The following is a 25,170-nucleotide window of genomic DNA, read 5'->3' on the forward strand; positions in this document are numbered from 1 at the left end:
AGAAGACGAAGAGCGCTGATGGCGCCACTATAGTAAAGTGCGACTTGTCGCCTAACACCGCACGAATCATCGGAACGTGTCTGCAGCTCCCCGGGGCGACGACGCAAGTTCTCTGCGGTACGCAAAAGCGGCTATTGCGTTAGCATTCTTCTCTGCGCAACGGCTCTCGGTCAATGGGTTTCTTGTCTTGGCATTCGGGTATGGATGGATTGTCATCAATTTGAGTGTCAACTTGCGTTTCTCCAAGTTACCATGTTTTTTAGGCCTTTGTTGCTTGTTCACATCCATACAAGGTGTGAAAAATGCTGCCGCATTTCCATCCTTGCATCTTCCCGCTTGCAGCACCATGAGCGAGTTTCGGATCCATCATCACGTCAACGAGCTGCTAAGCGTGTTGGACGTGCGAGGGGGCGACGGAGCGGAAGGCTACATCGACCTTCTGCAGAAGCACCGCACGCCCTACATCACCACCACCGTCTCGGCCCACAGCGCCAAGGTACGATGCGGCGGCTCATTCCGACGTACGGGCGGGCGCACAAGCCACTTTCTCTCCCCGGAAGGTGAAGCTCGCTGAGTTCTCCCAGACGCCAGAGGACTTCCTGAGGAAGTATGAGGAGCTGAAATCGAAAAATGTCCGCCACCTGGATCCGCTGGTCTACCTGCTGTCGCGCCTGTGCGAGGACTCCCAGGTAAGGAGTGGACTGTTGTGACGACACAATGTTACAAATACCACGACTCGCTGCAGACGCTGCAGCGCCTGCAGCAGAACGCCAAGGATCGTTCGGAGGCTTGCGCTGCGGCGGCCACGACGGCGGCGGCAAGCGTCCTGAGCGCGGCGACTGGCGTCTCCAAGATGTCCATGCAGGAGCTGGACGAGCTGCGCAAGAAGCTGGGGAACGCCACGGCGCCGTGCAACGCTCCCCTGGTGAGCCTGGCAAAGCGCTGGCAAGGCGCTGGCAAGGCGCTGGCAAAGCGCTGGCAAAGCGCTGGCAAGGCGCTGGCAAGACGCTGGCTCGCTGGCGTGATGGCTCGCTGGCGTGACGGCTGGGAATTCCCGCAGTCGGCCGAGGTGACGCGCAAGATGCTGCGGGACAAACACAACAAGAAGAACCCGGCGCAGCTCAATCCCGTCTTTCCCAGCTGGGTGTACGAGAGGCCCGCCCTCTTGGGGGACTTCATCGCCGGCCCTGCACCGGCTGCCGATCCGGCCGTGGGTGCGTGTGTGTGTGTGTGTGTGTGTGTGTGTGTGAAAAATCAACATTTGTGTACTCACTGGCACGCGGGTCGGGCGCAGGCACACTGGCGCTGGCTGCGCAGGAGCAGCTGGTTCTGGAGGATCTGCTTTTCGTTCTGGTGGGCGTGGACGGGCGCGACGTGGCGGCTCAGCCGGTCCTGGGCCGCCAGAATCGCTCCTTCATCGTGGATGCCACGCTGGACACGTCCGTCAAGGAGCTGCTACATCGGATCCTTCCCGTAGCGTCCTTCTACTCCACCGTCACGCGGTCAGTGTTGGGGCGCAGAGAAGCTCAAAGCGCGCCGCCGAGGGCGGTGTTCCCAAACGACGAGCGAGCGTCTGGGTTTGCGTCTCGCAGCTTCGTGGAGGAGAAGTCGTCGTTTGAGTACGGGCAGGTGAACCACGCCCTGACGGCGGCCATGCGGACGCTGCTCAAGGAGTACCTGATCCTGGTGACCCAGCTGGAGCACGTGCACCGGCGGGGCCTGCTGTCCCTGCAGAAGCTTTGGTTCTACCTGCAGCCCACCATGAGGACCATGGACATCCTGGCCGCCATCGGTACCAGCCCGCGGGCACGCTGACGCTTGACCTCTCTCTCTTTCTCACGGCCAGCCGGCCGCCTGCCTCCTTTCCAGCCTCGTCGGTGGACAAAGGGGAGTGTATGGGCGGGGCCACGCTCAGCCTCCTTCACGACCGCACCTTCAACTTCACCGGCGACCCCCAGGCGCAGGAGGTGTGCCTGTACCTCACCAAGGCCGCCAGCGTGCCCTACTTTGAGATCCTGGAGAAGTGGATCTACAGGGGCATCATCCGCGATCCCTACAGGTGAGCGCCGTTTCTCTCCATGGCGCCAGCTCCACCAAATTCAAGGACCAAAGGCAAGAAGGTCAAATGAATTGTGTGTGTACGAGCGAACAGCGAGTTCATGGTGGAGGAACACGAGCTGCAGAAGGAGAAGATCCAGGAGGACTACAACGACAAATACTGGGACCAGAGGTACACCGTCGTTCAGCACCGCATTCCGTCCTTCCTGCAGAAGATGGCCGACAAGATCCTCAGCACAGGTGATGATGTCCTTGCTGGAGAATCCGCATCCGTCGGGTCGTGTGCCGGAGTGAGTGATCCATTTTTGTTGTGGCGACAGGAAAGTACCTGAATGTGGTGCGCGAGTGCGGCCGGGACGTGACCTGTCCTGACGCCAAGGAAGTGGTGTACACGCTGAAAGAGCGGGCCTATGTGGAGCAGATCGAAAAGGCCTTCAACTATGCCAGTAAAGTGCTCCTGCACTTCCTGCTGGAGGAGAAGGAGCTGGTGGCCCGCCTCAGGTAGGTCACCCCGTGCATTTCAACCCGTAGAGGGGCTCACCACGCCGTGGCTGGCTCTTGCGCCTGCAGGTCCATCAAGCACTACTTCCTGATGGACAAAGGCGACTTCTTCGTGCACTTCATGGACCTGACGGAGGAGGAGCTGCGCAAGCCGGTGGATGACATTGCGCCCCCGCGTCTGGAGGCGCTCCTGGAACTGGCGCTGCGCATGAGCACGGCCAACACCGACCCCTTCAAGGACGACCTCAAGGTGGGGCGACCTCAAGGTGGGGCGGCCTTGCTCGCTCGCTGGCCGGCTGGCCTTGACGCCGCGTCTCCTTTCCTTGGCGCAGATCGACCTGATGCCGCACGACGTCATCACGCAGCTGCTGCGGGTGCTGGCCATCGAGACCAAGCAGGAAAAGAGCGTGGCCAACGCCGAGCCGGCCGACGCCGCCCTCAGCGGCCTGGAAGCCTTCTCCTTTGACTACGTGGTCAAGTGGCCGCTCTCGCTCATCATCAGCAGGTGGGCGCCCGGCCGACGGCCCGCATCTCTGCCCCTCGGCTGACTGCCTGCGTTGGCTTGTGCGCCGCAGGAAAGCGTTGACCAGGTACCAGATGTTGTTCCGCCACATGTTCTACTGCAAACACGTGGAGCGTCTGCTGTGCAACGTCTGGATCACCAACAAGCACGCCAAGCATCATTGGTCGCACTCTGCTAAATGGTGAGTGGCGCCGTCCAGCCCAGCTCAGCTCAGCTCTGCCCATTCCTGACCCCGCGCTGGCGCAGGTTTGCGGCGGCCTTTGCGCTGCGTCAGCGCATGCTAAACTTTGTGCAGAACATCCAGTATTACATGATGTTTGAGGTGATGGAGCCTACCTGGCACCTGATGGAGAACAACCTCAAAACGGTGAGTCCCACAGAAAAGACTGGGGGGCGGGGCGAGGCAGGGCGAGGCAGCCACTCTCTGGCTGGACTGCCGTTGCTCTAGGCGTCCAACATCGACGACGTGCTGTGGCACCACACCAGCTTCTTGGACAACTGCATGAAGGACTGCATGCTGACCAATCCCGAGCTGCTGCGCATCTTCTCCAAGCTCATGTCCGTCTGCGTCATGTTCGCCGGCCGCATGCAGGTGAGGAGCGCTCCGTCCCTTCCCCCCCGCCATTGGCCGCCTGAACCGGCCGTTTGTCCTCCAGCGTTTCACGCGGGCCCTTCGACCGGAGCGCCTCCCCGCTGACGGCCCGCCTGTGCTGGAGGCCGCCGGCGAGAGCCCGGGGGCAAAGGTTAGAGCCAGCCCGTCGCCGCCACTGTGTGCGAGCCACTCAACTCCCCCGGCGCTCCTTCAGCAGGAGCCGCCAGAGCCGGTGTCGGATGCGGGCTTTGAGGCGTCCATCGTCAAGTTTGACAACAGTTTCAGCCTTCTGCTGCTGGACCTTCTGGACAAACTCAGCATCTTCAGCTCCAACAACTGCGAGCACAGCATGATCAGCATCATATACAGGTCAGCCCGCGCTATTTTGTTGACCGTTAGGATGCGCCACGCTTCGGCACGCTAAACTTGCCGTCATGATCCCAAAGGGCCGATTTGTTGAATTCTAGCGGTCTGAGAAGCATCTGAAAATGGCAGCTTCTCTCTCTCTCTCTTTTTTTTTTTTTTATAAAAGAGCTAGGTGAATAAAAAAAAAAGCCTTTCCCCACTTAACACAATCTATTTTATTTTGAAACAAACTTTGAAGATTCTCCATCACCGTGGAGCTTTTTTTTTTTTAAACAAGGGAGCGACCGCTACGATAAGGAGCATCACGGCGACATTGCGAGTAGCTTGGATTGGACTTGCTGTTTTTGTTCAAAATGGAATTTGTTTATAGCCCAAATACATGTCAGCTTTTTGAGGGCCGCCGCTCGTTTGAAGGCTACAAGGTTGACTTTGGCGTGACAAAACAAAGTAATTCCTTCCGTAGGTATTTATTTGTGGCCATCTTCTCAAATGCGCTCAACTCCCGTGCTTCGGCTAACCTTTGACCCCTCACAGGCTGGACTTCAACGGCTTCTACACGGAGCGTCTGGAGAAGATGGCGGTAGAGCGAAGTCAAAAAGCAGCGGCGTAGTAAGACGAGGCGGGCGTCGGGGTGACGCTCGTCGGGGCGACGCTCGTCGGGGCGACGCCTTCGTGGCGACGCTCGTCGTGGGCTCATCTTTATTGGATGGTTCGACCGATTAAAAGGACATTTAAATGCTTGCGTGTTTTGTTTGTTTGTTTGTTTGTTTGGTCCCAGCACAGTCACTAATCAGCCAATGTAAATTGGGATGGGCTCAGCAACTTCATGAACCGGGCTACAAAGTGCACGTTCCCAACCGTCACCTCACCTCCCGTTTCCTGTCAGAGCGGTTGCTCGGCGCCTTGTTGCTATGCTTTGCTTTGCTTTGGAACAGCACCCCAAAAAGAGAAAAAGCGGCACGACATTGCGTGAAGAAAGATCAACAGCACCTCCCGGTCAGAGTTCATGGTGGCGAGGGGTCGGAGGCGACGGCATCATCTCTCACGCGTTTCTTTTCTGGAATTTGCTGTGTAAAGTCTCGTACTTGGTCCAGCTCCAGTCTTGATCCTGGGTGGGGCAACGGCGTTATTTCAATGGGGCCGGCCAAAGGGGACGTGCGTGCGTACGTGCGTCTTACCACCATGCTTTTGGCCTGCTCGTCCGCCGCTTCCTGCATGAGGCTGGTCAGCTGACTCAGGTACTTCTGGGTCTCCTGCAGTAGGCGGGGGGCCGCGTCACTGTGGGGTGGGGTAGGGAATATCATCATCACGTGGCACACGCTTGACTTGCTTGTGCGAGTGACTACCTGTCGTTGGGCCCGGGGAGCGAGGTGAGGGGATGAGGAGCGCTGGCGGGCGGCGCCCACGGGGACACCTGAGGGAGGGCGGCCGACTCGGGCCCGGTCGTCAACGAGTTGCGCGTGGAGTTCTGCGCCTGACGAACGGAGGAAGACGGGGCGTGTCAGGCGGCCTGCTCGCCACCCCAATTTTTCAACCCCTCCGACGGCGACTTACGCAGGCGATCTTGAGGAGGTGCCAGAACTCGCGCTGGCGCTTGATCTGCATCTGCATGACCGTGTTGTCTGCCTCCTTGATGCTCTCTAAGGTCTTCTCGATCCGCGGGAACAGTTCGATAATTTTCTGTTTGCTGCTCAGGATTTTACTGAAAGACGAGGACAGCCTCGCTAGTCATCCGCTTCGAGTAGTTATCGATGGGTCCGTTCGGCGGATGCTGACATTGGATGAGGACACGCTAATGAAAGCAAGTTTTGCCTCACAAAAATCAAACGAAGGACACGTCTCCCTGGTTGTTTTACAAAGACTGGAGAGAAAGTCACTTTGACACCAGCAGACTTGCGTGAATCCCGATGGCGCTCGTACCTGAGGTGCGTGTAGAGGTCCTTGAGCACTTTGTCCTGGTTCTGCACCGTCTGGACGATAGCCTTGACCATCTCCGAGCTGTCGCTGCTCAGGTCCGCCTCCGGAACTGCTGCCGGGGACGACAGGGTCAGCGGCGCCGCGGTCGTCGCCGTTACGCAGCAGAGGAGCGTACGTGTCTGACCTTTACACTTCATCTTCAGCTGTTTGTAGAGCTCCGTGGCTCGCTCCTCTCTGCAACGACAAGGCCAACGCTGACATTTGGCGAGCGGTGGCGGGCGGCCAAAACGGCCTTTCCGCTTCGAGCGGAAAGCGCCCGACTCACAGCTGCTCCATCTTGTCTCCTTGGCGCCGCGCGTAGGGACTCCGCTGCAATTCCACAATCTCAGAGTGCAGGGCCATGATCTCGTCGTCCAGGTGGCTCACCTCCGCCACCTGCGGGATGACACGGGAAGCGCGTGCGTATGGCTTCGGCGCACCTTGACGGCCCTCGACCCGGCGCGTCATCGACGGCGCGGTGCGTAACCTGAGCGAAAGCTGCCGCTCTCTCCTCGTTCTCCTGCCAGGCCTTCAGCATCTTCTCTGACGCTGCGGGGGACAAGAATGGCCGTGAGAAGGCACGAGAGCGCTCGCCGCAGGAGCCCGGCCGAGCGAGCGAGCGCACGGGCGGTCCTCACAGATGCCGTAGTGCATCTGGTCGCTGTACTTTTCCAGGTCGTACTGGATGCTGCTGCGGAAGAAGTCCAGCTTGGCTTTTAGCTGCTGCGAGAATCCAAACATGCTGTTTTTACAGCGCGTCAGGTTGGTGTTGTAGCGCAGGAGGCTGAGCCTGGACAAGCCGGCGAGACACGGCGTGAGGACGGCGGTCGGGCGGACAGATGGGTCGTCCCGGTAGCCGGGCGACTCACATGGCGGCGCGCTGGCCCTGGAACAGGCGGCCGTAGTCGTCCTTCAGGCCGCAGATGTAGCTCAGCGCCTCCGCCCAAACCTTCTTCAGCAGACCCAGGGGCAGCGGCGTCCGGGCCTCCTGGACTAAAAGCGCAAACGCCAGGGTCCGCTGAATTTGAATCCCACTAAGGCAGCGCTCGAACCTTTTGTCAAGGCCACACTCACCGATGGTGTTGACGTTATCCGGCAGTTGCCTGGCGCTGAACGGGCCCGAGTACTCGGTGGCGCTCTTGTCAAACAGGTAAACGATGTAAGCGTCCCAGCCCCGCTGCGCCCGAGGACAGACGGACGTGTTCAGGCGGATGCGCTCAGGCGGATGCGCTCAGGGGGACGCGCTCAGGGGGACGCGCTCAGGGGGACGCGCTCAGGGGGACGCGCTCAGGCGGACGCGCTCAGGCGGACACGTACCGCACCGTCCAGGACGCACTGCGCTGCCGGCTTGCGGGGGTCCAGGGACACGCCTGTCTCCTGAAGCAGCTCCTGGTGGAGCACGCGGATGCCGCTCTCGGCCTCCACGCGCTTCTGCAGGGCGTGCAGAGACTCGTCGGGCGCCAGCTGGAAGGAGTGCACCTGGGCCGTGGTCATGTTGAGGATGTGGACCACCTGAGCGGGAGGAACGGCGGCGGTGAGCGTGTGGCGTCCGTTAAAAGGGCCTTATGCGCTTGGATGACCACCTTCATGCTCAGGATCTGATCCAGAAGATGGAAGCAGAGCGGCTTCCTGCTGTCGGGATGGACGCCGCCTCCTCTGTGGACCGGGTCCCACTTCAGCATCAGCTGCAGCAGCGCTTCCATGGGCTCCAACAGCGTCCTGCAAGGGAGGGTAGAATTGGCAAAAGTGTTCTCAACGCTTATTATTATTTGCTTTGGAACAAGAGTTTGAACAAGAATTGAGAACCACGGCTCCAAAGCGTCAACGGGTCACAACCTGCTCAGGTTGTTGGGGTAGGGAAGATGTGTCGAGAAGCGCACTTCTCCGTTGGCCTCCTCCACCGCCATGATGTCTTTGGGCCCTTTGTTGCGGACCTTGCTGGCCCTGTGGCGCAACACAAGGGCGCAGCGCGGGTTTGTTTGGGCCTTGCGAGCACGAGTGAGCGAGCGAGCGAGCCCACGTACCACTGCACGGGCTGCAGGTTGTGCAGGAAGGGCCTGAATCCGCAGCTGCACTCAAAGATCATGGTCCCGAAGCTCCAGTAGTCCACGCTGACCGTGTAGGCTTTGTTCTCAAACAGCTCGGGCGCCTGCACAGGCACAAGCGAGATGAGCGCGGCGGCGAGCGGCTATTCGCCCCGTCTCCTCTCGCCGACGGGCTTCTCACCAGGTACTGCAGCGTGCCCACAAAGGACGTGCACAGGCTGCCTTGGTCCAGGTCTTTGGCGTAGCCCAAATCAATGATCTTGTGTACCAGCTGAAGCGAAAAGCCGGCGCGTCCATTAGTGGGAGGCTCCGCAAAAGCAGCGGCACTAAATGACGTTTGGGCCGAACCTACTTTGGAAAAAAAAGTTTCCTACGAGGCTGAAAGCTGCTCATTCGTTCTATGGGTTCGAGGGGCTGTGCAAAGTGCGCTCGGGAAGCCCGAATCACGCCGTGTGTTTGGGAATCGAGTACCGCAAAGGCTGGCGGTCAAAGGAGAGCGAGTGGCTCACCTTCCCGTTGATTTCTTGCAGCACGATGTTCTCTGGCTTCAGGTCTCTGTGGATGATCTTGTTCTCGTGCAGGTACTGGATACCGCAACCTGAGGTCACAAACGAGCCACGGGTCTGGAGCCTGCACGTGCACGTACGCATGCACATCGCCCCGGCCGGCGGTAGGCTTCACACGCTGCCGCGGCAAAACGTACCCACGTCGGTGAGTAAGCCCAGAACGTCACTCTCCTTCAGACCGCAGCAGTTCTCTGGCCTGCTCAGAACCTAAACCAAGAGCGTGTTAGAAAAGCAAAGAAAAGTGTGGGGGGGCGACCGGCCAGCCCGCTGAGCCTGCCGCACCTTCCTGAGGTCACCGTGCGAGCAGAACTCCATGGCGAGCAGCGGCAGATCGTTCAAGGCGATGGAGCTGATTTCTTGTGGGACGTCTCGTGCCGTCACCACGTTGATGTGGTTCAGCCTGAGCGGGCACAAGGACGCAAAGGCACCGTCCGTCACGTTAATGATTGACGGGATTTGACGCAATTTGCTACAAAGATGACGGTGGCGAGCGCAACTTCTTCATGATCTGGATCTCTCGGCTCCAGCGGTCCTTGTTCCTGAGCGTCAGTTCCAGGCGGCACATCTTCACCGCCAGCTTATCGCCGCTCACCTGTGTGACACGGGTCGACATCGGTGGGACTTTCAGACATGCCCGCTCACATCCGTCTATGCGCTATCCTACAAAAGAGCTTGCTCATTTCGCGGATGGACGGACGGGACGAGAGTTGGGGACGAGGTGTGACGCTTCACGCGGCCGCCCGTCCGCCGGTCGTCAGACTCACGTGATGCTGGTAGAGGTAGACGTGGGCAAAGCCCCCCATGCCCAGCCGCTCCTTCAGCTCCCAGTCGCCGCACTTGTGGTTGTTGTGTCGGAAAGGAGGCTTCTCCATCCTGAAACCTGAGCCGGAAAGTAGACGGTGACGGCCAGGCTCACTCACATCCGTTCCCTTGGCCAATAAGCACGCGGACGCGGGCCCTGACTACATCCTGGCGTGGCCACCCCCGCATCGACCTTGATGTAAACAAACACGTCGGGCGGGCGACAAAATGGCTGGCTCACAGCTGAACGTAGCACGCGGAAGAAGCCGCCCTTCATGTTGTCTGCTAGCTGGCGGCTAATGCTAACGTCAACATCCGACAAATAATCCTGTGACAAGAACTCACGTCGTGGCGCGCGCCCGCCCGCCTGCCCGCCTTTTCTGCTACATGAGCCGCATGAACGGCGACCACGCACGGTGTGCGCCTTTGTTTTCGGTGAAGTTGCCTTTTTTCTTCTTTTGTTCACGTCAAACTCGGCCAGCCAGGCAGCCAGCGACTGGACGCAGGACTTTCCTGAGTGACGTCATCAAGCCGCGCGCGCGCTCGAACAGCTCGCGTCTGTGCCTGCCTTGGCTTGACTGGCAGCAGCCACTCGGTGCACTTTGGAGATTCAGCTGGAGATGCACAATTGTTGAAACCCATTTCTCTTATCCATTTCACTTCCTCTTTTCACCTCTGAAATTAAAATTATTCCGGACAAAAGCCAAATCTTATCAACTGATTCTTTCCCCAGTGAATGCAATACACTCGCGTCCATTTTTACTTTGAGTGAAGGACAAAGAAAAAGTTTTTATTCAACCCGATAAACATGTTCACAAACTAGCAGAAAGAGAAGACGCGCGGCGGCGGACGCGAACGGCTCCGAGTAGTACAAACATGCTTTATTTACAATCATCACGTTCAGATTGATGAAGGGAGGGAGGCAAACGTTGCCATGACGACCACAATGACGACCGCAACGACGAGCGCACCTCCAATTGAACCCGTCCGTCCGCCCGCATTTAAAAAGATATTGACATGCGCTTGTCTGCCCCGGTCGAGAGGGAAATTCCTGCGGCCGCCCCTGGCTGCTCTGCCTTCACCCCAAGTCGGTCACTCAGCAATGTGTGCGTGTGGATGTGTGTGGGGTGGGCTTCACCTGACTTTTGGAGGATAGGATAACACACACACACACACACACACACACACACACACACACACACACACACACACACACACACACACACACACACACACACACACACACACACACACACACACGGACACACACACGGACACACACACACGGACACACACACACACGGACACACACACACACGGACACACACACACACGGACACACACACACACACACACACACACACACACACACACACACACACACACACACACACACACACACACACACGGACGTGTACATGCAATGCACAGCGCGCGCGCACGTACGTACGTACGTACACAAGAAACAGACGCGCACATAGTGCACACAGAACCCAAGACGCGCTCATGTGCACACATGCTGAAAATCGTCCTGCCGTGACGACCAACCCGTTGGAAACGCCGGCCGCTGTGGCCTCAGGGCTCCGCCAAATTTGGCCCTTGGCGTTTGACGAGCGCCCCTAACTCAACTGAAGCTGAAAGAACAATCTGGGTCCAAAAGTACACGCGCGTGAGCCAGCGAGAGAGGAAAAGTTGAAAGGTGGTGAGATGCGGCAAAACGAGGAAAGAAGAGGCGAGCAAAAGAAGCAAAAAGAAAGAAAAGGCAAACAAAAGGTGTGGATGCGCCGCTGGCAGGGAACCTCCCTGTTCTGACCGGGTGTCATTTTGGACCAAGGCGCCGCTAAGGCGCCCCTTAGCCCTCTGCCGGCCGGGCGGGCTCGCTGGCCCGAGGAGGCGGGGCGTCGCCGGGCCCCGCCGGCTCCGGAGCAAAGAAAAAAGCCGTTGATTGGGCCTCACTTCTTCACGGCTTGCCTGTAGCTGTGCCTCTGGACGTCCTGCCGAGGTTTGCCGCCCGCTCGAGTCCCTCCGGCCTGGCCGCCGTCTGGCAGGCTGGGGCTGGAGCGCGCCCTCTGGAGGGCGCCCTCGTCCTCCGGCTCACCTCCCAGCTCGGCCCCCGTCTCGGCCCGCAGCAGAGCCACGTACGTCTCGTAGCGTGTTTTCTGCACCACCGGTCGGACAAGGGCGGGCGCCGGTCAGCGACAAATGGAGCTTAGCGCAAAATGCAGTTTGTGAGTGGGTCGCTTGTGCGCACGGACCTCAAAATGCAGATGCTGGTCCCGCTCCAGCTCTGTGGCTTTGAGTTTACCCTGGGGCGGACAGGACCGCAGCTCGGCCAGCTTCGAAGATACGGCCCGCAGACGGGCCTCGTGGGATCGCAGCTGCTCCTCCTGCAAGCGAGCGAGCGAGCAAGGGCAAGCCACACAACGGCGTGAACACGCAACTTTGTCGGCGGATAATTTCCGTGACTCGGGCGCTTTTTGGTCACACGTTAGCGTTAGGGTGTCGCCGGTGGCCTACCTGGGAGAGCTTGGACACGTTGCCCGGCAAGGGCGGTCTGCTGAATTTCTTCTGGGAGCCCACAGCGGGCGGGAGGGGCGGAGCCGAGAAGGTGGCCGCCACCGTGTTGATGCTGGTGATCCACGAGTGCATCTGCTCGGCGTTTCTGAGCGTGCCAAATAGTGAGTGAAACATCGCCAGTTTTTCCCATGAAACAAACAAATGCTTATTCCAAAGCGACAATCTAAAGTGTCACCTTGAGAGTGGCGTGAGCGGGCAGGCCTGCCCCCCCACACACACACCCACCCACCCAATCTACTCTCACCACACCCGCCAGCCATACAGGAGCGATTCCCCGCACGGGCGACATCGGCAAGAAGAAAGAAAGGCGAGGCGGAGCGGTCGCCACGGAGACGCCTATCGGCTAAGTCCCTGGAGAGCGGGGAGGCGTGGCGAGGCGGGGCTTTGCTATCTGGGCCAAACGGCAGATGGAACTGGAGCAAGGCCTCAGCGTGTGCACGTACGTTGATATCGTTGGATCGTGCCGGGCTTGGACGAGACGCTCGCACACACTGCATGCATGCATGCATGCTGGCCAGGCCAGGCCAGGCCAGGCCAGGCCAGGCCAGGCCAGGCCAGGCCAGGCCAGGCCAGGCCAGGCCAGGCCAGGCCAGGCCAGGCCAGGCCAGGCCAGGCCAGGCCAGGCCAGGCCAGGCCAGGCCAGGCCAGGCCAGGCCACTTACGGCGCCTGGAATAAGAAGAGCCTCCAGTCGGCAGTGCGCAGGTAGAAGACGTTGGCGCGTTTGCTGTAGTCGGCCGCTTGGATGGCGAGCGAGTGATGGATGGACACGGCGTTCTTCAGGTCGTCGTCCGTCAGCGGCCTGTCGGCGCGGTACTCGCCCTGCGCGCGCCGCCCGCAAGTTAGTGTGAGCGCACCAGGTGAGAAGAAGTGCCACTCACTTTCTGCAGGTAGAGGATCAGCCCCTTCAAGATGGCGTAGAAGGTCTTCCAGCCTCGCTTGCCTCTCGGTGCTGCAGGGAGGGAGGGCGTGTCGCTCAGCCATCATCCAAAATTGACAGTCTGCAAGCAAAAGCGCTGACCAAACAATATCCTGCGCGCCTTCTCCCGTACGTACTTCTCTTCCCGTCCGAGTCGGCGTGCACTTTGCGAACCAGGAAGCCGTTCTTGTACAGCGGCGGCCCGCGGGACGCCGCTTCGTCCGCCGTGGTCTCATCGTCATCGTCGTCAGCGCCGCCCTTGGCCGATCTGGACGAGTCGCACAGGCTGTCCCCGAGCTCCGAAAAAGACTTCCTCAGTTCTTCCTCGTCGCTACGGACGCAGCAAAGGCAGCAAAAGCGAGGTGGTCAGCGTGCGTTTGGCACGCCGGGCCGGGGCGGGGCCACCGCACGCCAACTTGTACTTTGTTACTTCTAAGCGGGCGCGGCCGACGGTGCCACGCTCGCTGGCTCGGCAGATGGCGACCGCGTCGAGGACAGACGAGAGCCCGGCCGCGCAGGCTGGCCAATCGGCACGCAGCCTGTTGCCTGGCAACTGCAACACTGCCCGAGCGACTTCTTACACCCGGGCTAATGTGTTTCCAGGATTATGCCTCGGCCGTGCAATTTACGCACACGCAGTGAGCACCGACACGCCCCCTCGGGTGGCCGCGCCACGTCATCAATCGGCGTCGTCATGGAGATGAAGTATTTTGCTCCCGCGGCTATTCCGGGAGAGGAAGTGTGAGGGTGCGCAATATGAGAGAGCGAGAGAGAGCGGTTGCCATGGTGGCGTCACCACGGCAACAAAGCCCAGCCAGCCGCTGGCGTAATTGGCATCCCCGCGCCGGCCGTCGTCCACGCGACCCAGTCAAAGAATTGAAGCGGACGGACCGAGAAGAGGCCGGGCCAGTCAGCTGTGTTCACGCCCACAACGGCGCACTTCCACCTGAATCAATAGCATGTGTGTGGGATCACACTTACAGGGTCCACTGCAGCTTCTGAGTCTTGATGGAGTTGTAGAGCGCCTGCACAAACACAAACACAAACACGTCAGCATGGCAACGGCGGCAGCAGCGCTTGGCGGATCGATGGGCGACTCAAAGGGGGATGCGGATGCACGACCGGAGGAGACCATCTCCGGGAGCTCCATCAAAACAATAGGGGGGGGGGGGCGAGTAAGTATTGCCTTGAGAGGCGTAAACGCGTTTTCCAATGAATGAGCTCTTCTCATTATTTGAATTAGCCAGCATGATGTCACCGGAGCGGGAACTCAATTGCATCAATCATGACTGGAGCTAGCGAGCCAGCCGGCCGGCCCGAGCAAAGGAAACTTCGCCCATACGTTAAGTAGGCGAGGTGGGGGTCGCCATGGCGACCGGCTTTGGCGTACCTTCCTCCTCTTGCGAGCCTGGGGATGGTTCTGGCCGTCCTGAGCTTTTCCCAGCAAGTCGGGAAAGACGAGCGGCTTGAGGGATCGCGAGCGCGGCGTCCTGGGATAGCGGAAGGGGTCCATCATGCGGAAATCGCGGCCGTAGCGCACCGTGCACAGCGAGGTGGAGCGCAGACGTCCCGCCGAGTGCAGGCTGTTCACGCCGATCATGATCGCCCGACGGGTCGCCGCAAAACAGGAGGCAGAAGAGGGGGGCTGTCAATCAGTGGTCGCATCCATGGCCGGCCGCCGCCGCCGCCGCACAACTTCGGCGAGGGGGCGTGTGGCGATTCGGGCCAGAAGGGGTGGGGGGTGGGGGGAGTCTCGGAGCCGGGATTCCTAAGAGCGTCGCTTTCGTCACAAACCGACGTGGAGGAGAGCAAAAACCAAAAGAAGAGGCATGCCTTTCTCCGCTTTTCCTTTTTTTTTTTTTTTCCCCAGCAGGCAGTTTTTTTTCCCTTTTGTGTTGCCACGGCGACCAGAAGGAGAGGAGCTGCCGAATGTCACCAGCCGAATGTCTTTCTCGCTCTCTCGTTTGTTCTCTCTCACTTCCTCGCTTTGCTTGTACCGCCCCCGTACCCCCTCCCTCCTTGGAGCGTCCCCCCCCCCCGCTCTCCTCGCTCCCTCCCTGCCTGCCTGCCGTTCCGTTCCGTTTTGTCTTCGCACATCCAGGCGGTGACGAGCAGCTCGTGTGGGAGAAGAGGTGCAAATGTTGCCCATCAACTAGCCATCCACTTCCCTTTGGACTGTGCCTGAACGCTTGTTTGCGAGAGAAAAGTGTGCGTCAGAGTGTGTCCAAGACAAAGTGTGCAAGAAGGAGAACGTGCGTGCGTGTGTGCGAGAGGGCAAAGGTGAAGGTGAGAAGTGTGTGTGTGTGTGTGTGTGTGTGTGTGTGTGTGTGTGTGTGTGTGTAAGAAAGCGAAAGGCCAGCACCAAGGCCAAGTCAGTCGAAGTGCTTTTGTACTTTGTGTTTGCGGAGGCTTGGCAAAAGGCGAGCTACTGGCGCAGGTGCCCGCCTGCAGTCCGCCCGCCCGCCTGCCTGCCTTCAACAGCAACCAGATCAAAAAACAAACTGAAACTCAAATGTCATCCAAGTCGGGACAGCTTTGCGTGTTTGTAATGCCCGAGCATTCATTTGCTCCGTTGGCTGGAGAAAAGCAGAGCGCCACAATTTGGACGGCCGATCGTCGAGGGCGGCTTTAGTCATACGTGCTGGCGTGGCGGCTAAATTCAAGGCAAAGACAAAAAAACCTCGGCCGGCAGGGACACGCACGCACGCAAGCCGAGAGGGACGGTGCGCAGTGAAAATTGCTAAGACTAAGGAGACGCTAAGGCCAAGGAGGACGGCCTTCCGCACGGGCACCAAATGACAAACAAAGCTCATTAGCAAGAGGAAGCCATCGGGAACGCCGCCCCGTCTCCAGGGCGACCGCTCGGGGACACTAACGACCGGAAGGGAGCCTTTGCCACATTTGCCATGACAAGGAGGGCGAGAGTGGGCGCCGCTGACACTCCCGCCGCCGCCGCCAAGAGGAAACAAGAAGGTTGAAAAAGACACAAATACAAAGGGAGGAAGAGGCAAACATGAAAAAGGAGCTCAAGCTTACCTTCAGCAGATGCTTGGGGAAGTGTCGTCCGTCATTGAGGCCGTCCAAGTTGCTGACAAACTGAGGACAGGACATCTTGTCGACAACATTCTGCCAAAGGAAAGGACAGGCACCTTTATGTCACCCTTCCTTCCGTCCTTCCGTCCTTCCGCCCGCCCTTCCTTTTTTTCCTTTTTTTTCTTTTTTCCTTCCTTCCTTCCTTCCTTCCTTCCTTCCTTCCTTCCTTCCTTCCTTCCTTCCTTCCTTCCTTCCTTCCTTCCTTCCTTCCTTCCTTCCTTCCTTCCTTCCTTCCTTCCTTCCTTCCTTCCTTCCTTCCTTCCTTCCTTCTCTCTTTCCCTCCCTCCTTCCATCAGCGACTCCATTTTACAACAACAGGCTCCTACTCGGCCTTCAAATCGTTGCGGTTGCGAACTCACCGGGCCGTGCAGATCCGCGTTCAGCGCCACCAGCGCCCGCGTCAGCGCCAGCACGGCATCTAAAGAGGAAGAAAAAAAAAAAAACATTTCATGGTCAAGCCGCTTCTCTTCTAGTTTGCGTGAGCTTTGCAATGGGGTTCTGGAATCCGGAGCGATGGCTCTCACCCTCGGAGGGAAAACGGCTTTGGTTGCACAGCGAGTAACGGCGGGAAAAATGCCAGAGCAGCTGCTCCTGCTCTGGACTGCCGTCCAACAGCACCACCTGCTTCAGGAACGCCCTGCACACACACACACACAGCGTTACCGCAGACCACCAGAGGGCATTGTGGAGCGACCTTACCAGCGCATGCACGCTCTCGCACACGCCCCCCCCCCCCCCCCACACACACACACACACCTGAGCGCTCCGTCCAGAGGGAGACCCGAGAAGTCAGAGAGGCGTAGGTACTGGTCAGCCAGCAGGAGGCCAAAGTCGTGGCTGCGGCGCAGCAAGACCACCGCGGTCAGACAAAAGCCATTGCCGCGTTTTACGCCGGCTTTCAAAGTCACAGCTGACCTGGGAGACGGCAGGCGAGAGTAGCCCCGCTTTCCGGGGGGCGTGTCTTCCGAGCCGCCGCTCAGCCGCTCGCTGGACGGAGGCCGCGTGGCGTCCGAGTCGGGGGCGTCCAGGCTGTGGTAGGACGTGCCCTTGGCACGCGCCGACTCCACGATGCTCTCAAAATGGCGGCTGAAGGCGTCCTCGGCGGCACGGCCGGGGCCCCGTAGCCGGACCGGCGACTTGAGCGCCGCCTGGCGCCGGTCCGAGAAACGCTCGGACGCTCTACGGACAAAAATGTATTCCTTTTTTCTGCATTCATCTCCAAGTGAAATGAAGACAAAGAGGGCTGGCTGTGTGTCGTTGGATGACCAACGTGCGGCCGTGCGCCGCCGCGTACCTTTTCGTGCGTGGGAAGCCTCGCTCCTGTTCCCGCGCCGCGTCCCGCCGCTTCCTCTCGTCTCCTCGCATTCTCACGCTGGCCCAGCTCACCACCTCTTCCTCTTCCCACTCGTCCTCTTCCCGCTCTCCTCCTCCGCTCCCAGCTTCCTCCACCTTTCCCTTGTGAGGCCTTAGGCCCGAGCCCCCGGGACTCCCCCCGCGGAGGCTTCTGTCGCTCCCGAAGGCCGAGTCGCGGTCGTCCCGCCCGCCCGTCAGCAGCTCGTCGATGTCCGTCTCTCGGTAGCAGCGCAGCGGAACGGCGTCCAGGTCCGTCTCCGAGTACTTGAGGCTTCGGCGGATAACGCCCGTTTCGGGGGACGGGCTCACCGACTCCACGTGTCCAACGTGATGGCTGGTGGCGAGCGGCGGCAGGGAGGCGGGCAAGGTGGGGGTGGGCGACTCGCTGGAGTTTCCGCTTGGGGGTGCTGTGGAGGCGTCCACAAAGTCTCCATGAAGAAGAAGAAGAAGAAGAACTTGACAAGATGTTTACATGTTGGAGTCAACTTGATGTTACATCACCAAAAGACACCACAGAGAGGAATCAAACAAGTTAGCGTGAGCTACGGTGCAGACTATTTCTCAAAGAATACATCCACGCAGCGGTCGACGGCTGGTCGCTCGGGTGGGCCGACCAGCCAACGGGCGGGCATCGACAGAACCGTTCCAAACGCGTTTGCACGGAGACAACAAATGAATGGTCCGTTACTTGCGGGCCCGCTCCCGGCGCCTTCTTCGGGTCCAAAGAGAAACTCCCACTTGGCCCGAGCCATCTTCTGACAGTGTAGCGACAGGACGGGGGTCGCGCTGTCCGTCTGAAAAAGTCCCAAAGAGAAAAGATCTCAGAGCAGGCAGTTTAAGGCGTTTTTGGTGTCCAGGTTCCCACCTGTATGCCAGAGGTGGAGGCTCTGGTCTCGCCCGACTGAAGGGACTCAGGTGACAAGCACTCCCGCTCTCCCAAGCTGCCCGTCACCCCGCTGGAGCTGGGCCAGGATCCCGCCAAAGGGTGCTCACGCTCCTCATCCGGAGAGTCCGGGACCACGGGACCCAGCAGGAGGCGCTCTCTCCTCCTGCGCTCCGCTCGCTTCTGCGGCGTGGTGGGGCCGGCCCGTCCGGGCAGGCCGCCACCGCCTGTCTGCTCGCTGCCCGGGACTGGCGACGGAGCGCCGCTCGGCTCCTTGTCCGCCGGCGTCCCCTCTGTCCTCGCGAAGGCTTTGCGGGTCAACTCCGAGCGATCTTGGCACCCCGAGGCTCTCCGCTCGGCGCCGGTGTACTGGGGCGTCCGGCGCCGATGCAGGGTGGGGCTGTCGGGCGGTCGGAGCTCGGCCAGGGACGCCCCGGGGTCCCTGAGGGGAGAGCCCAGCTCGGTAGGAGGGTGAGAGGGGCGATGGACGCGGGGGGGGAGCCGGCCCGGCTGGCGGAGGGGTCGTCCTGCGGCGGGAGCCCAGTCCGTGGCTGCCGCGTGGACCGGGATATTCATCTTGAGGCTTTGCTGTGGACAAGTGGGAGGACCGGATTCTTTGGGATGGATCCAGCGAGGGGCGGATCGTTTCGGGACGTCATTCAACTGGTTTAAGCCTTCCGCGACGTCAGCGGGTCTCGGGGAGTTGCTGGGAGACGGCGGGGAGCGCCGCTCCGACCCTGGACTCTGGGGCCCTCCCCCCCACGTCTCCTGGCGTATCAGCGCGGGAGAGCCGGACAGGGACCGACAACGGCCCGAACGGCAGGTCCGAGACCAGGTGGAGCGCCCCGGCGCGTGAGCCACTTTGAGCTTCAACAACGGAGATCCAAAGTCCTCCAAAGTCTTGCCCATTGTGTCCACGGCGTGTCGGGAACCTGAAGGTGGGAAAGTCAATTTGGGAGTGCCAAACCAAAAAGGCTCGCAAAGTCTTGTGTGAACTCGGTGGGCTCTTTCCTGACCGTTGCCCGGACCGCTTATGGTCTTCACGTTGGACTTCTGTACGTAACTGAAGGAGACCACAGAGCGCTTCCCTTCTCCCCCCTCTTTGCTGTTGGAGCGGGACATGGTGGAGGTCTTCGTGTCACATGGTAGACTCCAGCGCTGGGATGCCCGGGAAGATGGAGAGAGCGGAGATCCTCCAGAGTGTGAAGGAGGACACCGATGGAGCGCTTTAGGAGCAAGGGTCTGACGCCGGCTAGGGCTCCGACTGGCAAGCTGGGACAGGAGACCCCGAGGGTTGTCCTTAACTTTCAAGTGGTCCAGGGGAGGGCCTCCGCGTTGGCCTTCTCCAAAGCTCTTTCCGCCTGCGCTAGGATGGGAGGTCGACCTGACTTCGACATAGACGTGGAGGACTTTCCCGGGTTGGGACATGGCCTCAAATTCTCCAGCCAGCCAGCCAGCCAGCCAGCCCCCCTTCGTCCTTGAGATGGTTCGTGGGCGGGAGTGGGGGTCCGTTCAGCTAGGCCCCCAAGTCGCCACCTGGGAAAGAGGAGAAGCTAGTTGAGGATTTTCTTTTAAGGAGCCACTCAGACTGATGAGTCATGTTGGCTAACGTGCGCACACACGCAAAGGTTCTTGTGAATGGATGAGTGAATGAATGCAGGCAGGCAGGTGTGAACGTGTTAGTGCACCTCATTTGTTCACGAGTACAGTGAGTGCGTGTTATATCTGTGTGTGTGTGTTTTGTCTGCAGGGGGGTATGCACCGTATATGCATGCTCCTGTGTGTGTGTGTGTGTGTGTGTGTGTGTATTGTACGCTAAGTGTGAATTATCTGGTATTGTGTGGCCAATACGTGTGTGTTGGATGCGACGGCTTGGCACTATTTTTTTTTTATACTTTGCGCTTGGTAGAAGTTGATGTGATGTTGATCTTGTGTTTGGCTGCCATTGTGTGCCTCAATGAATGAACTATGAATAGGATTGCCGAGCGCGAGTGTGTGTTCGTGTCTGTGTGGCGTCACAAGTCGTGAGCGTGTAGAGGTCATGCAAAGAGTTGAAGATGAGGCCATGCGGAAAACAAGACGATGATGAATGAAGACGGCGCTCGACAACTTTAGTGGTGTGGTGCAGGCGCAAACTTGTGTGAATGTCACACGGGAAGCTGCTGCTGCTGCTGCTGCAGCGTCAATCACTTGTTTGGGGGCGCCTGTCAGGAACATGCAGACGAGCGAGCAGCCAGCCAGCCAGCCAGCGAGCGAGCGTGACACGCCGTGCTTGAGGACGAACGAAGGAGGTGGAAGAGCTACTTACCGGACGGAAGCTCTCGCACGCACGCAGCCATGTTGACGATCATCACTCGACGCTGCATCTGGCGATGCGCGTGCGCGCGCGGCAACCGGACGGCCGCAGTTGGTTTATCCTCCACGCAGAGCGTGCGCGTGCACTTGACGTCAGGTGGGAGAAAGGAGCGCACCGCCCGCAGCCCCGCCCTCCGCAGTGCCGGCCAGCCGGGCGTCATTGAGCATGCGCGGTGCCTTCACCGCGCCATCACCTGCGCGCGCGTGCCCGGTCCACCGTGGTACGTGCGCGCGATTGACGAGCATGTTTAGCGCGCGTGTTGAGCATCACGTGACGCGCTGCTGCAGTGCACGTGACGCTCGGATAGCGACTACGTGCGGCTGCTTCCCGTTTATCCAGCAGGTGGCAGCACACCCATGCACAACTATGGGTCCTCCTTGAAAATGTGAAATTGTCAGGTCAAATGAAACAAATGAATTTCGAGCCAGGGCTAAGCCAAACTGTAAACTTGGCTTCTAAACGGACGCTTATGGCTTTTTAAAATAGCGTTCGGCCTGCTCAATGGATTCAATCAGCTTCAACTAAAGAAGACACAAGAGTCAACACAGAGGCCTTTTCGGAATCATAATGAAGAGTTGACAGCTATAAACATGCCGTAGCAAAGGGAATCATATCAAATGTATCATCTCAAAGTGCAATTAGGCGACAGTTCCAAACTTCTCCCATACACTTGACATTTCTTATATGCTTCATTCATATATTAGGATGATGATGATGATGACGACGACGACAACACGTTTGACTCGCCGAAGCTGAGCACGCGGTTGCTACGACGGTTGTCACGGCAACGTGGCTACTCGTCATTCCAAAGCGTCGAGTCCGACGCGAGCTCAGCCGGACTTAGCAGATCGCAGCGTCTCCTAAACTCCTGACCTCGCTCGTGCAGCCACGTGTTGGCCACTGACAAAACACACAACGGGACCATTTTTAGGACAGCGACGGAATAAGTTTCCCTGCTAATCATAAAAGCAAATGAATTATTCCGCTTGACCAAACGGTTGTAACATTCTGCAAGAAGAAGACGAGGAGGGGCGTGTGCCAACTGACCCCACTTGCTCCCCACCAGGACGGGACAGGCAGCGTGCTGGGTGTAATGGTCTCCCTCTCCATTGGGGTGAAGATTGTACCAGAACACGGCCGAGCCCTGCGCGGCAACAAAAAGACATTTCAGCACACCTGGACACCGGCGGCGGCAGGCACTTACACCTGCAAGCGTGGAATAGAATATTTGGACCACGGAGCCTGCAACTGTGGAATAGAATATTTGGACTGGTTTTGAGAAAAAAGCGCAAACCTTGATTGGCCAGGCGACGGCGCCCGCTCTGGGGAAGACGGTGGCGCCCCCTGCCTGCACGTGGCTTAACTGCAAGCACAACGGTGGTCAATGAAAAGCAAGCTCAGCTTTTCTCTCCACAAAGAGCGAGGGCAGGGCGCCTTTACTGACATAAAGCAGCCAGGTGGCGATTCGGTTTCCTGTTCCCAAATCTGGGTAAGGGTCGGCCACTTCTTTCTGTGGAAACACCACAGCACATTTTGATGCAGAAGCTTGCAGTTGTCGTGCGTGTCGCACGTTGCCTTTACCCCTTGAAAGTCAATATGGGGTTCGTAGAGTCCGCCCACGCCGTAGTTGGCCACCTGCACAAACAAACACAAGTTGCCCGACTTTGCTTTTCTTTGTGCCACCTTCAAGGGGGGAGCCGGACCTGCATGGACTCTGCGGTGGTCATGTCCAGGCCGGTGATGTAACCTGCTCTGTTGATCAGCTTGGTCACCACCGGGGACTGGTAGTTGCCCAGCCAGGAGCTGAGGAGGAAGAGGAACAAAGTTGTGCTGCGAATCTGCTCGGCGCGTGGGCCGCAGCGCCGCCTGCTGGCTGGCTGGCTCGTCCTTACTTCTGCGAGACTCTCGCTCGCGATGCGTGGCTGGAGTTGTTGCCGTTGTTCCTCACCAGGGAGCGTAAGAGCTAGCAGGCAGAGACCAAGAGACGAACGAGTCAAGAGTCCTCCTGAGAAGGTGGCAAAGAAGCGCAAGAGGGACTGACCGTGGGCCTGGCCATCTCTTTGATTCGCTCCAATTCGTCGTCCGCCGCTACGTCGTAATAGCGGACCACGCGGGGGAAGTCCCACAGCTCCTCCTCTTTGGCGGGAGCCAGCACCAGGTTGGGATGGCGCTGGTTGTCATAGTAACGGCAAAAGAGCCGGCTCTGTTTGAGCGGCGTCTGCGGAAAGACCAGCCCGGAGTGTACAGGGTCGGGCCGGGCCGGGCCAGCCACTGGTCAGGCGGGCCCTTTGCCAACCGGGCGGGCCCTTTGCGTCTTCTCACCAGCTCCTCGCTGTCACCGCGACACAGCCGCTTGTACGCGGAGTCGTTGTAGGAAGTGTAACGCACCCGCTTGGTCACCGGCACGGCCTTGTCGCTCTGGGGTTTGGCCAGTTCGTGCTCGTAGTACTCGAGACCGTCTTTGGCTCGTTGGTTTTGCGGATCTAAAGAAGGAAACAATTTGCGGCCACGATTTCCGGTCTGGCCCAGACGATCAGGGCGTCCATATTTGAAGCTCACGGGCCGGGCCGGGCCAGCGTTAGGGGGGACTTTGAGCGAGCAGACGTTACTGGCTGGCGCCGGACTCACCGAGCACCAGCATCTTCTTGGTGGACTCCAAGGCGCGCTCCAGGTCTCCCAGCTTGTAGAGGGAGTAGCTGTGGTAGTCCAGGATGGTGACGGGGCTGACGCCGAGGGGCTGCCCGGCCGGCTCGGCTCGCTCCATCTGCCTGATAGCCTGAGACATCCACATCTCTGTGAGGTAGAAGTCCTCATCCTTGTACGCCGCCATGCCAAGGTCGAAGCAGTCGTCCACCGTCAAAGCGCTCGGGAGCGTGGAGGTTCCTGGCGGGACGAGAGGGGAGGGGCGCTTACTCGCAAAGACTCGCCATAGCAAAGGCGCTTGCTCGCTGGCTGGCTGGCGCTCCTGACCCGGCAGCTGGCCTTTGGCCAGGGTGTCGGTGTCCAGCTGGTACGTGTCCTGCAACCTCAGGAGGGCTTCGGCCGCGCCCGTCTGGTCGTCCTCGCCGGGAAGGTGCTCCCGTTTGGCGCTCAGGCGCGACACAAAAGCTGAGGCGGCAAAGTCAAAACTCAGCCTCTGTAAGATTTGCCGACGTCTTTTCACCCACCGTCAGACACGTCGCTGCGCACCAGGCTCTCCAGGTTGCGCCATTCCCGGGTCATCCTCTTGAGAAGTTGGAAGGCGTTGACGGGGTGGCCGAGGAAGACTTCGGGGTCCCGGATGGCCGACGCCGACAGCTTGGCCAGCCTCTGGGCCCACCTGCGGACGCCGTGGTCAGTATTCTCCCTCCGCTCAGCGCGCCAAACGTCAGCGTCTGGGACCTTTTGACCGCCTCCAGTTTGTACTCCTCGGCTCGGACGTAGTCCTCCAGCGAGGCCAACAGGTCCTGCTCGGTGTGCAGCAGCTCCGTCATGTGACCTGGCGGTTTGGTCCAAAACACCTTGACTTCATGCTAATTAGCATTAGCGTCACCTGACTTCACACTCACTGTGACGGTGACAACCCAATATCAGCACGAGACTCACCGATGGAAGAGTAGAACTCAGCGGCCGAGGAGAAGCCCAGGAGGAGCAGCAAGAAGCAAAAGGGCGCCATGTCTAAATGCAACACAGCGGATTCGATTTTCATTCGGAATGACGGACGCTCTCTCGCTCTTCTCAATTCAAATGGAGCCCAAACCTTTGACGCACTTGAGATGTTGGCGAGCGTTTCAAAGTGAGCCCTTTCAGGCCGGAGGGGAGGGTGTGTGCACTTGTGCAACCGCCCAATGTTCTTTTTGAAAGGACAGCTCCCCGCCTGTGCCCGACGTCGGGAGGAAGTGCACGTACGCCCGCCCGCCTGCCCGCGGTTGTGGTCGAGAACATCACGTATGCACTTATTTGGCCGATCCATCCGCTTTGTCGGCGATCCAAGAATCTCTGGCGACAAGTGACGCAACGCCACCTCAAACATCACGTCTGCACTTTTTCCGGCCGGTTCATCCGCTTTGTTCAAAGCAAGATTGGCCGCCGCCATTGCGCTTAACAAGTTTTGCCCACGACAAGGCAAAGACATAAAGCCGAGTCGAGAGGCCTGGCTTTAAAATGAGTGAAAAGTGGCGGAATGGAAACAAATTGGTGACCAAAACATGAGAAACGTTCTTTCACCAACGGCTTGTCGGGAAACAAGTTGGAAATGGCGCAAAGTTTGCCAGGCGAGTGAGTCAAAATCCACCTGCCAGCTTGATTTCCATTGGACTCGAGCGGATCAGCGCAAGCGCTCCCTCCAGCCACCAGGGCTTACACACTCCCCGCGTGTGTGTGTGCGTGCGTGCTGCGTGCGTTTACCTTGTCAAGCAGCGACGACTTGAAGTGGCCGTTGGACCCGCTGTCTGGCTTTTTGTTTGATTCTCTTGCCGCCTCCAACGCTCACAAACAGGTTTGTCCGGAGCGACCCGTTTGCCAATTACGTCCATCGCCAAGTTGCTTCGTTGCTGTCGGCGGAATCAAAGCTCAAGCTTCTGGGCTGACATTTGGCACCTCTT

At 59.1% G+C, this 25,170-nt stretch overlaps 4 protein-coding genes across 13 annotated transcripts; 1 reads left to right on the forward strand and 3 right to left on the reverse strand.

The window, feature by feature from the left end:
- Positions 1 to 4,778, forward strand: tubgcp2 (tubulin gamma complex component 2). Its single transcript, XM_085903959.1, has 17 exons — positions 1 to 198; positions 294 to 496; positions 561 to 689; positions 746 to 925; positions 1,061 to 1,214; positions 1,295 to 1,502; positions 1,593 to 1,792; positions 1,870 to 2,059; positions 2,153 to 2,298; positions 2,379 to 2,559; positions 2,629 to 2,809; positions 2,892 to 3,064; positions 3,135 to 3,263; positions 3,329 to 3,449; positions 3,531 to 3,674; positions 3,739 to 4,043; positions 4,575 to 4,778. Exons 1-17 carry the CDS (start codon positions 174 to 176, stop codon positions 4,648 to 4,650), a joined length of 2,745 nt encoding a protein of 914 aa, XP_085760085.1. The 5' UTR covers positions 1 to 173; the 3' UTR covers positions 4,651 to 4,778.
- On the reverse strand, positions 4,241 to 10,419 carry LOC147039049 (inhibitor of nuclear factor kappa-B kinase subunit alpha-like). 4 transcript variants are annotated; one of them, XM_085903962.1, is made up of 22 exons: positions 9,754 to 10,419; positions 9,372 to 9,487; positions 9,105 to 9,199; positions 8,890 to 9,007; positions 8,745 to 8,814; positions 8,551 to 8,639; positions 8,223 to 8,312; positions 8,021 to 8,145; positions 7,833 to 7,940; positions 7,580 to 7,715; positions 7,314 to 7,508; positions 7,071 to 7,173; positions 6,866 to 6,989; positions 6,635 to 6,786; positions 6,484 to 6,545; positions 6,283 to 6,392; positions 6,142 to 6,191; positions 5,961 to 6,066; positions 5,595 to 5,742; positions 5,387 to 5,514; positions 5,219 to 5,318; positions 4,241 to 5,148 (listed from the first exon to the last, which is right to left on the reverse strand). In XM_085903962.1, exons 2-22 carry the CDS (start codon positions 9,477 to 9,479, stop codon positions 5,083 to 5,085), a joined length of 2,283 nt encoding a protein of 760 aa, XP_085760088.1. In that variant the 5' UTR covers positions 9,480 to 9,487; positions 9,754 to 10,419; the 3' UTR covers positions 4,241 to 5,082. The 4 variants fall into 4 exon arrangements, with proteins under 4 accessions (XP_085760088.1, XP_085760086.1, XP_085760087.1 ...); XM_085903960.1 differs by having other exon boundaries at positions 5,961 to 6,069; XM_085903961.1 differs by having other exon boundaries at positions 5,961 to 6,069; positions 9,372 to 9,601.
- Positions 10,420 to 10,567: 148 nt separating this feature from the next.
- LOC147039050 (PH and SEC7 domain-containing protein 1-like) lies at positions 10,568 to 20,684 on the reverse strand. Of its 2 annotated transcripts, XM_085903957.1 has the most exons (16): positions 20,540 to 20,684; positions 18,214 to 19,767; positions 18,037 to 18,142; positions 17,290 to 17,776; positions 16,911 to 17,174; positions 16,752 to 16,832; positions 16,520 to 16,632; positions 16,355 to 16,413; positions 15,939 to 16,028; positions 13,884 to 13,927; positions 13,040 to 13,233; positions 12,865 to 12,935; positions 12,648 to 12,805; positions 11,926 to 12,070; positions 11,664 to 11,795; positions 10,568 to 11,567 (listed from the first exon to the last, which is right to left on the reverse strand). In XM_085903957.1, exons 2-16 carry the CDS (start codon positions 19,657 to 19,659, stop codon positions 11,361 to 11,363), a joined length of 3,597 nt encoding a protein of 1,198 aa, XP_085760083.1. In that variant the 5' UTR covers positions 19,660 to 19,767; positions 20,540 to 20,684; the 3' UTR covers positions 10,568 to 11,360. The 2 variants fall into 2 exon arrangements, with proteins under 2 accessions (XP_085760083.1, XP_085760084.1); XM_085903958.1 differs by lacking the exon at positions 16,752 to 16,832.
- Positions 20,685 to 21,137: 453 nt separating this feature from the next.
- On the reverse strand, positions 21,138 to 25,138 carry LOC147039051 (prolyl 4-hydroxylase subunit alpha-1-like). 6 transcript variants are annotated; one of them, XM_085903966.1, is made up of 15 exons: positions 24,974 to 25,138; positions 24,338 to 24,565; positions 24,173 to 24,244; positions 23,969 to 24,065; positions 23,755 to 23,906; positions 23,216 to 23,695; positions 22,910 to 23,070; positions 22,629 to 22,805; positions 22,480 to 22,550; positions 22,291 to 22,390; positions 22,169 to 22,222; positions 22,032 to 22,097; positions 21,882 to 21,950; positions 21,635 to 21,731; positions 21,138 to 21,487 (listed from the first exon to the last, which is right to left on the reverse strand). In XM_085903966.1, the coding sequence occupies exons 2-15, from the start codon at positions 24,537 to 24,539 to the stop codon at positions 21,381 to 21,383; spliced, it is 1,905 nt and encodes a 634-aa protein (XP_085760092.1). In that variant the 5' UTR covers positions 24,540 to 24,565; positions 24,974 to 25,138; the 3' UTR covers positions 21,138 to 21,380. The 6 variants fall into 6 exon arrangements, with proteins under 6 accessions (XP_085760092.1, XP_085760091.1, XP_085760093.1 ...); XM_085903965.1 differs by lacking the exon at positions 24,974 to 25,138 and having other exon boundaries at positions 23,216 to 23,470; positions 23,558 to 23,695; positions 24,338 to 24,921; XM_085903967.1 differs by lacking the exon at positions 24,338 to 24,565.
- Between the last annotated feature and the right edge of the window lie 32 nt (positions 25,139 to 25,170).

Source organism: Syngnathus leptorhynchus, chromosome 22, assembly GCF_054491065.1.
Source record: "Syngnathus leptorhynchus isolate UIUO chromosome 22, UIUO_Slep, whole genome shotgun sequence".
In the NCBI taxonomy this organism is placed as follows: Eukaryota; Metazoa; Chordata; class Actinopteri; order Syngnathiformes; family Syngnathidae; genus Syngnathus; species Syngnathus leptorhynchus.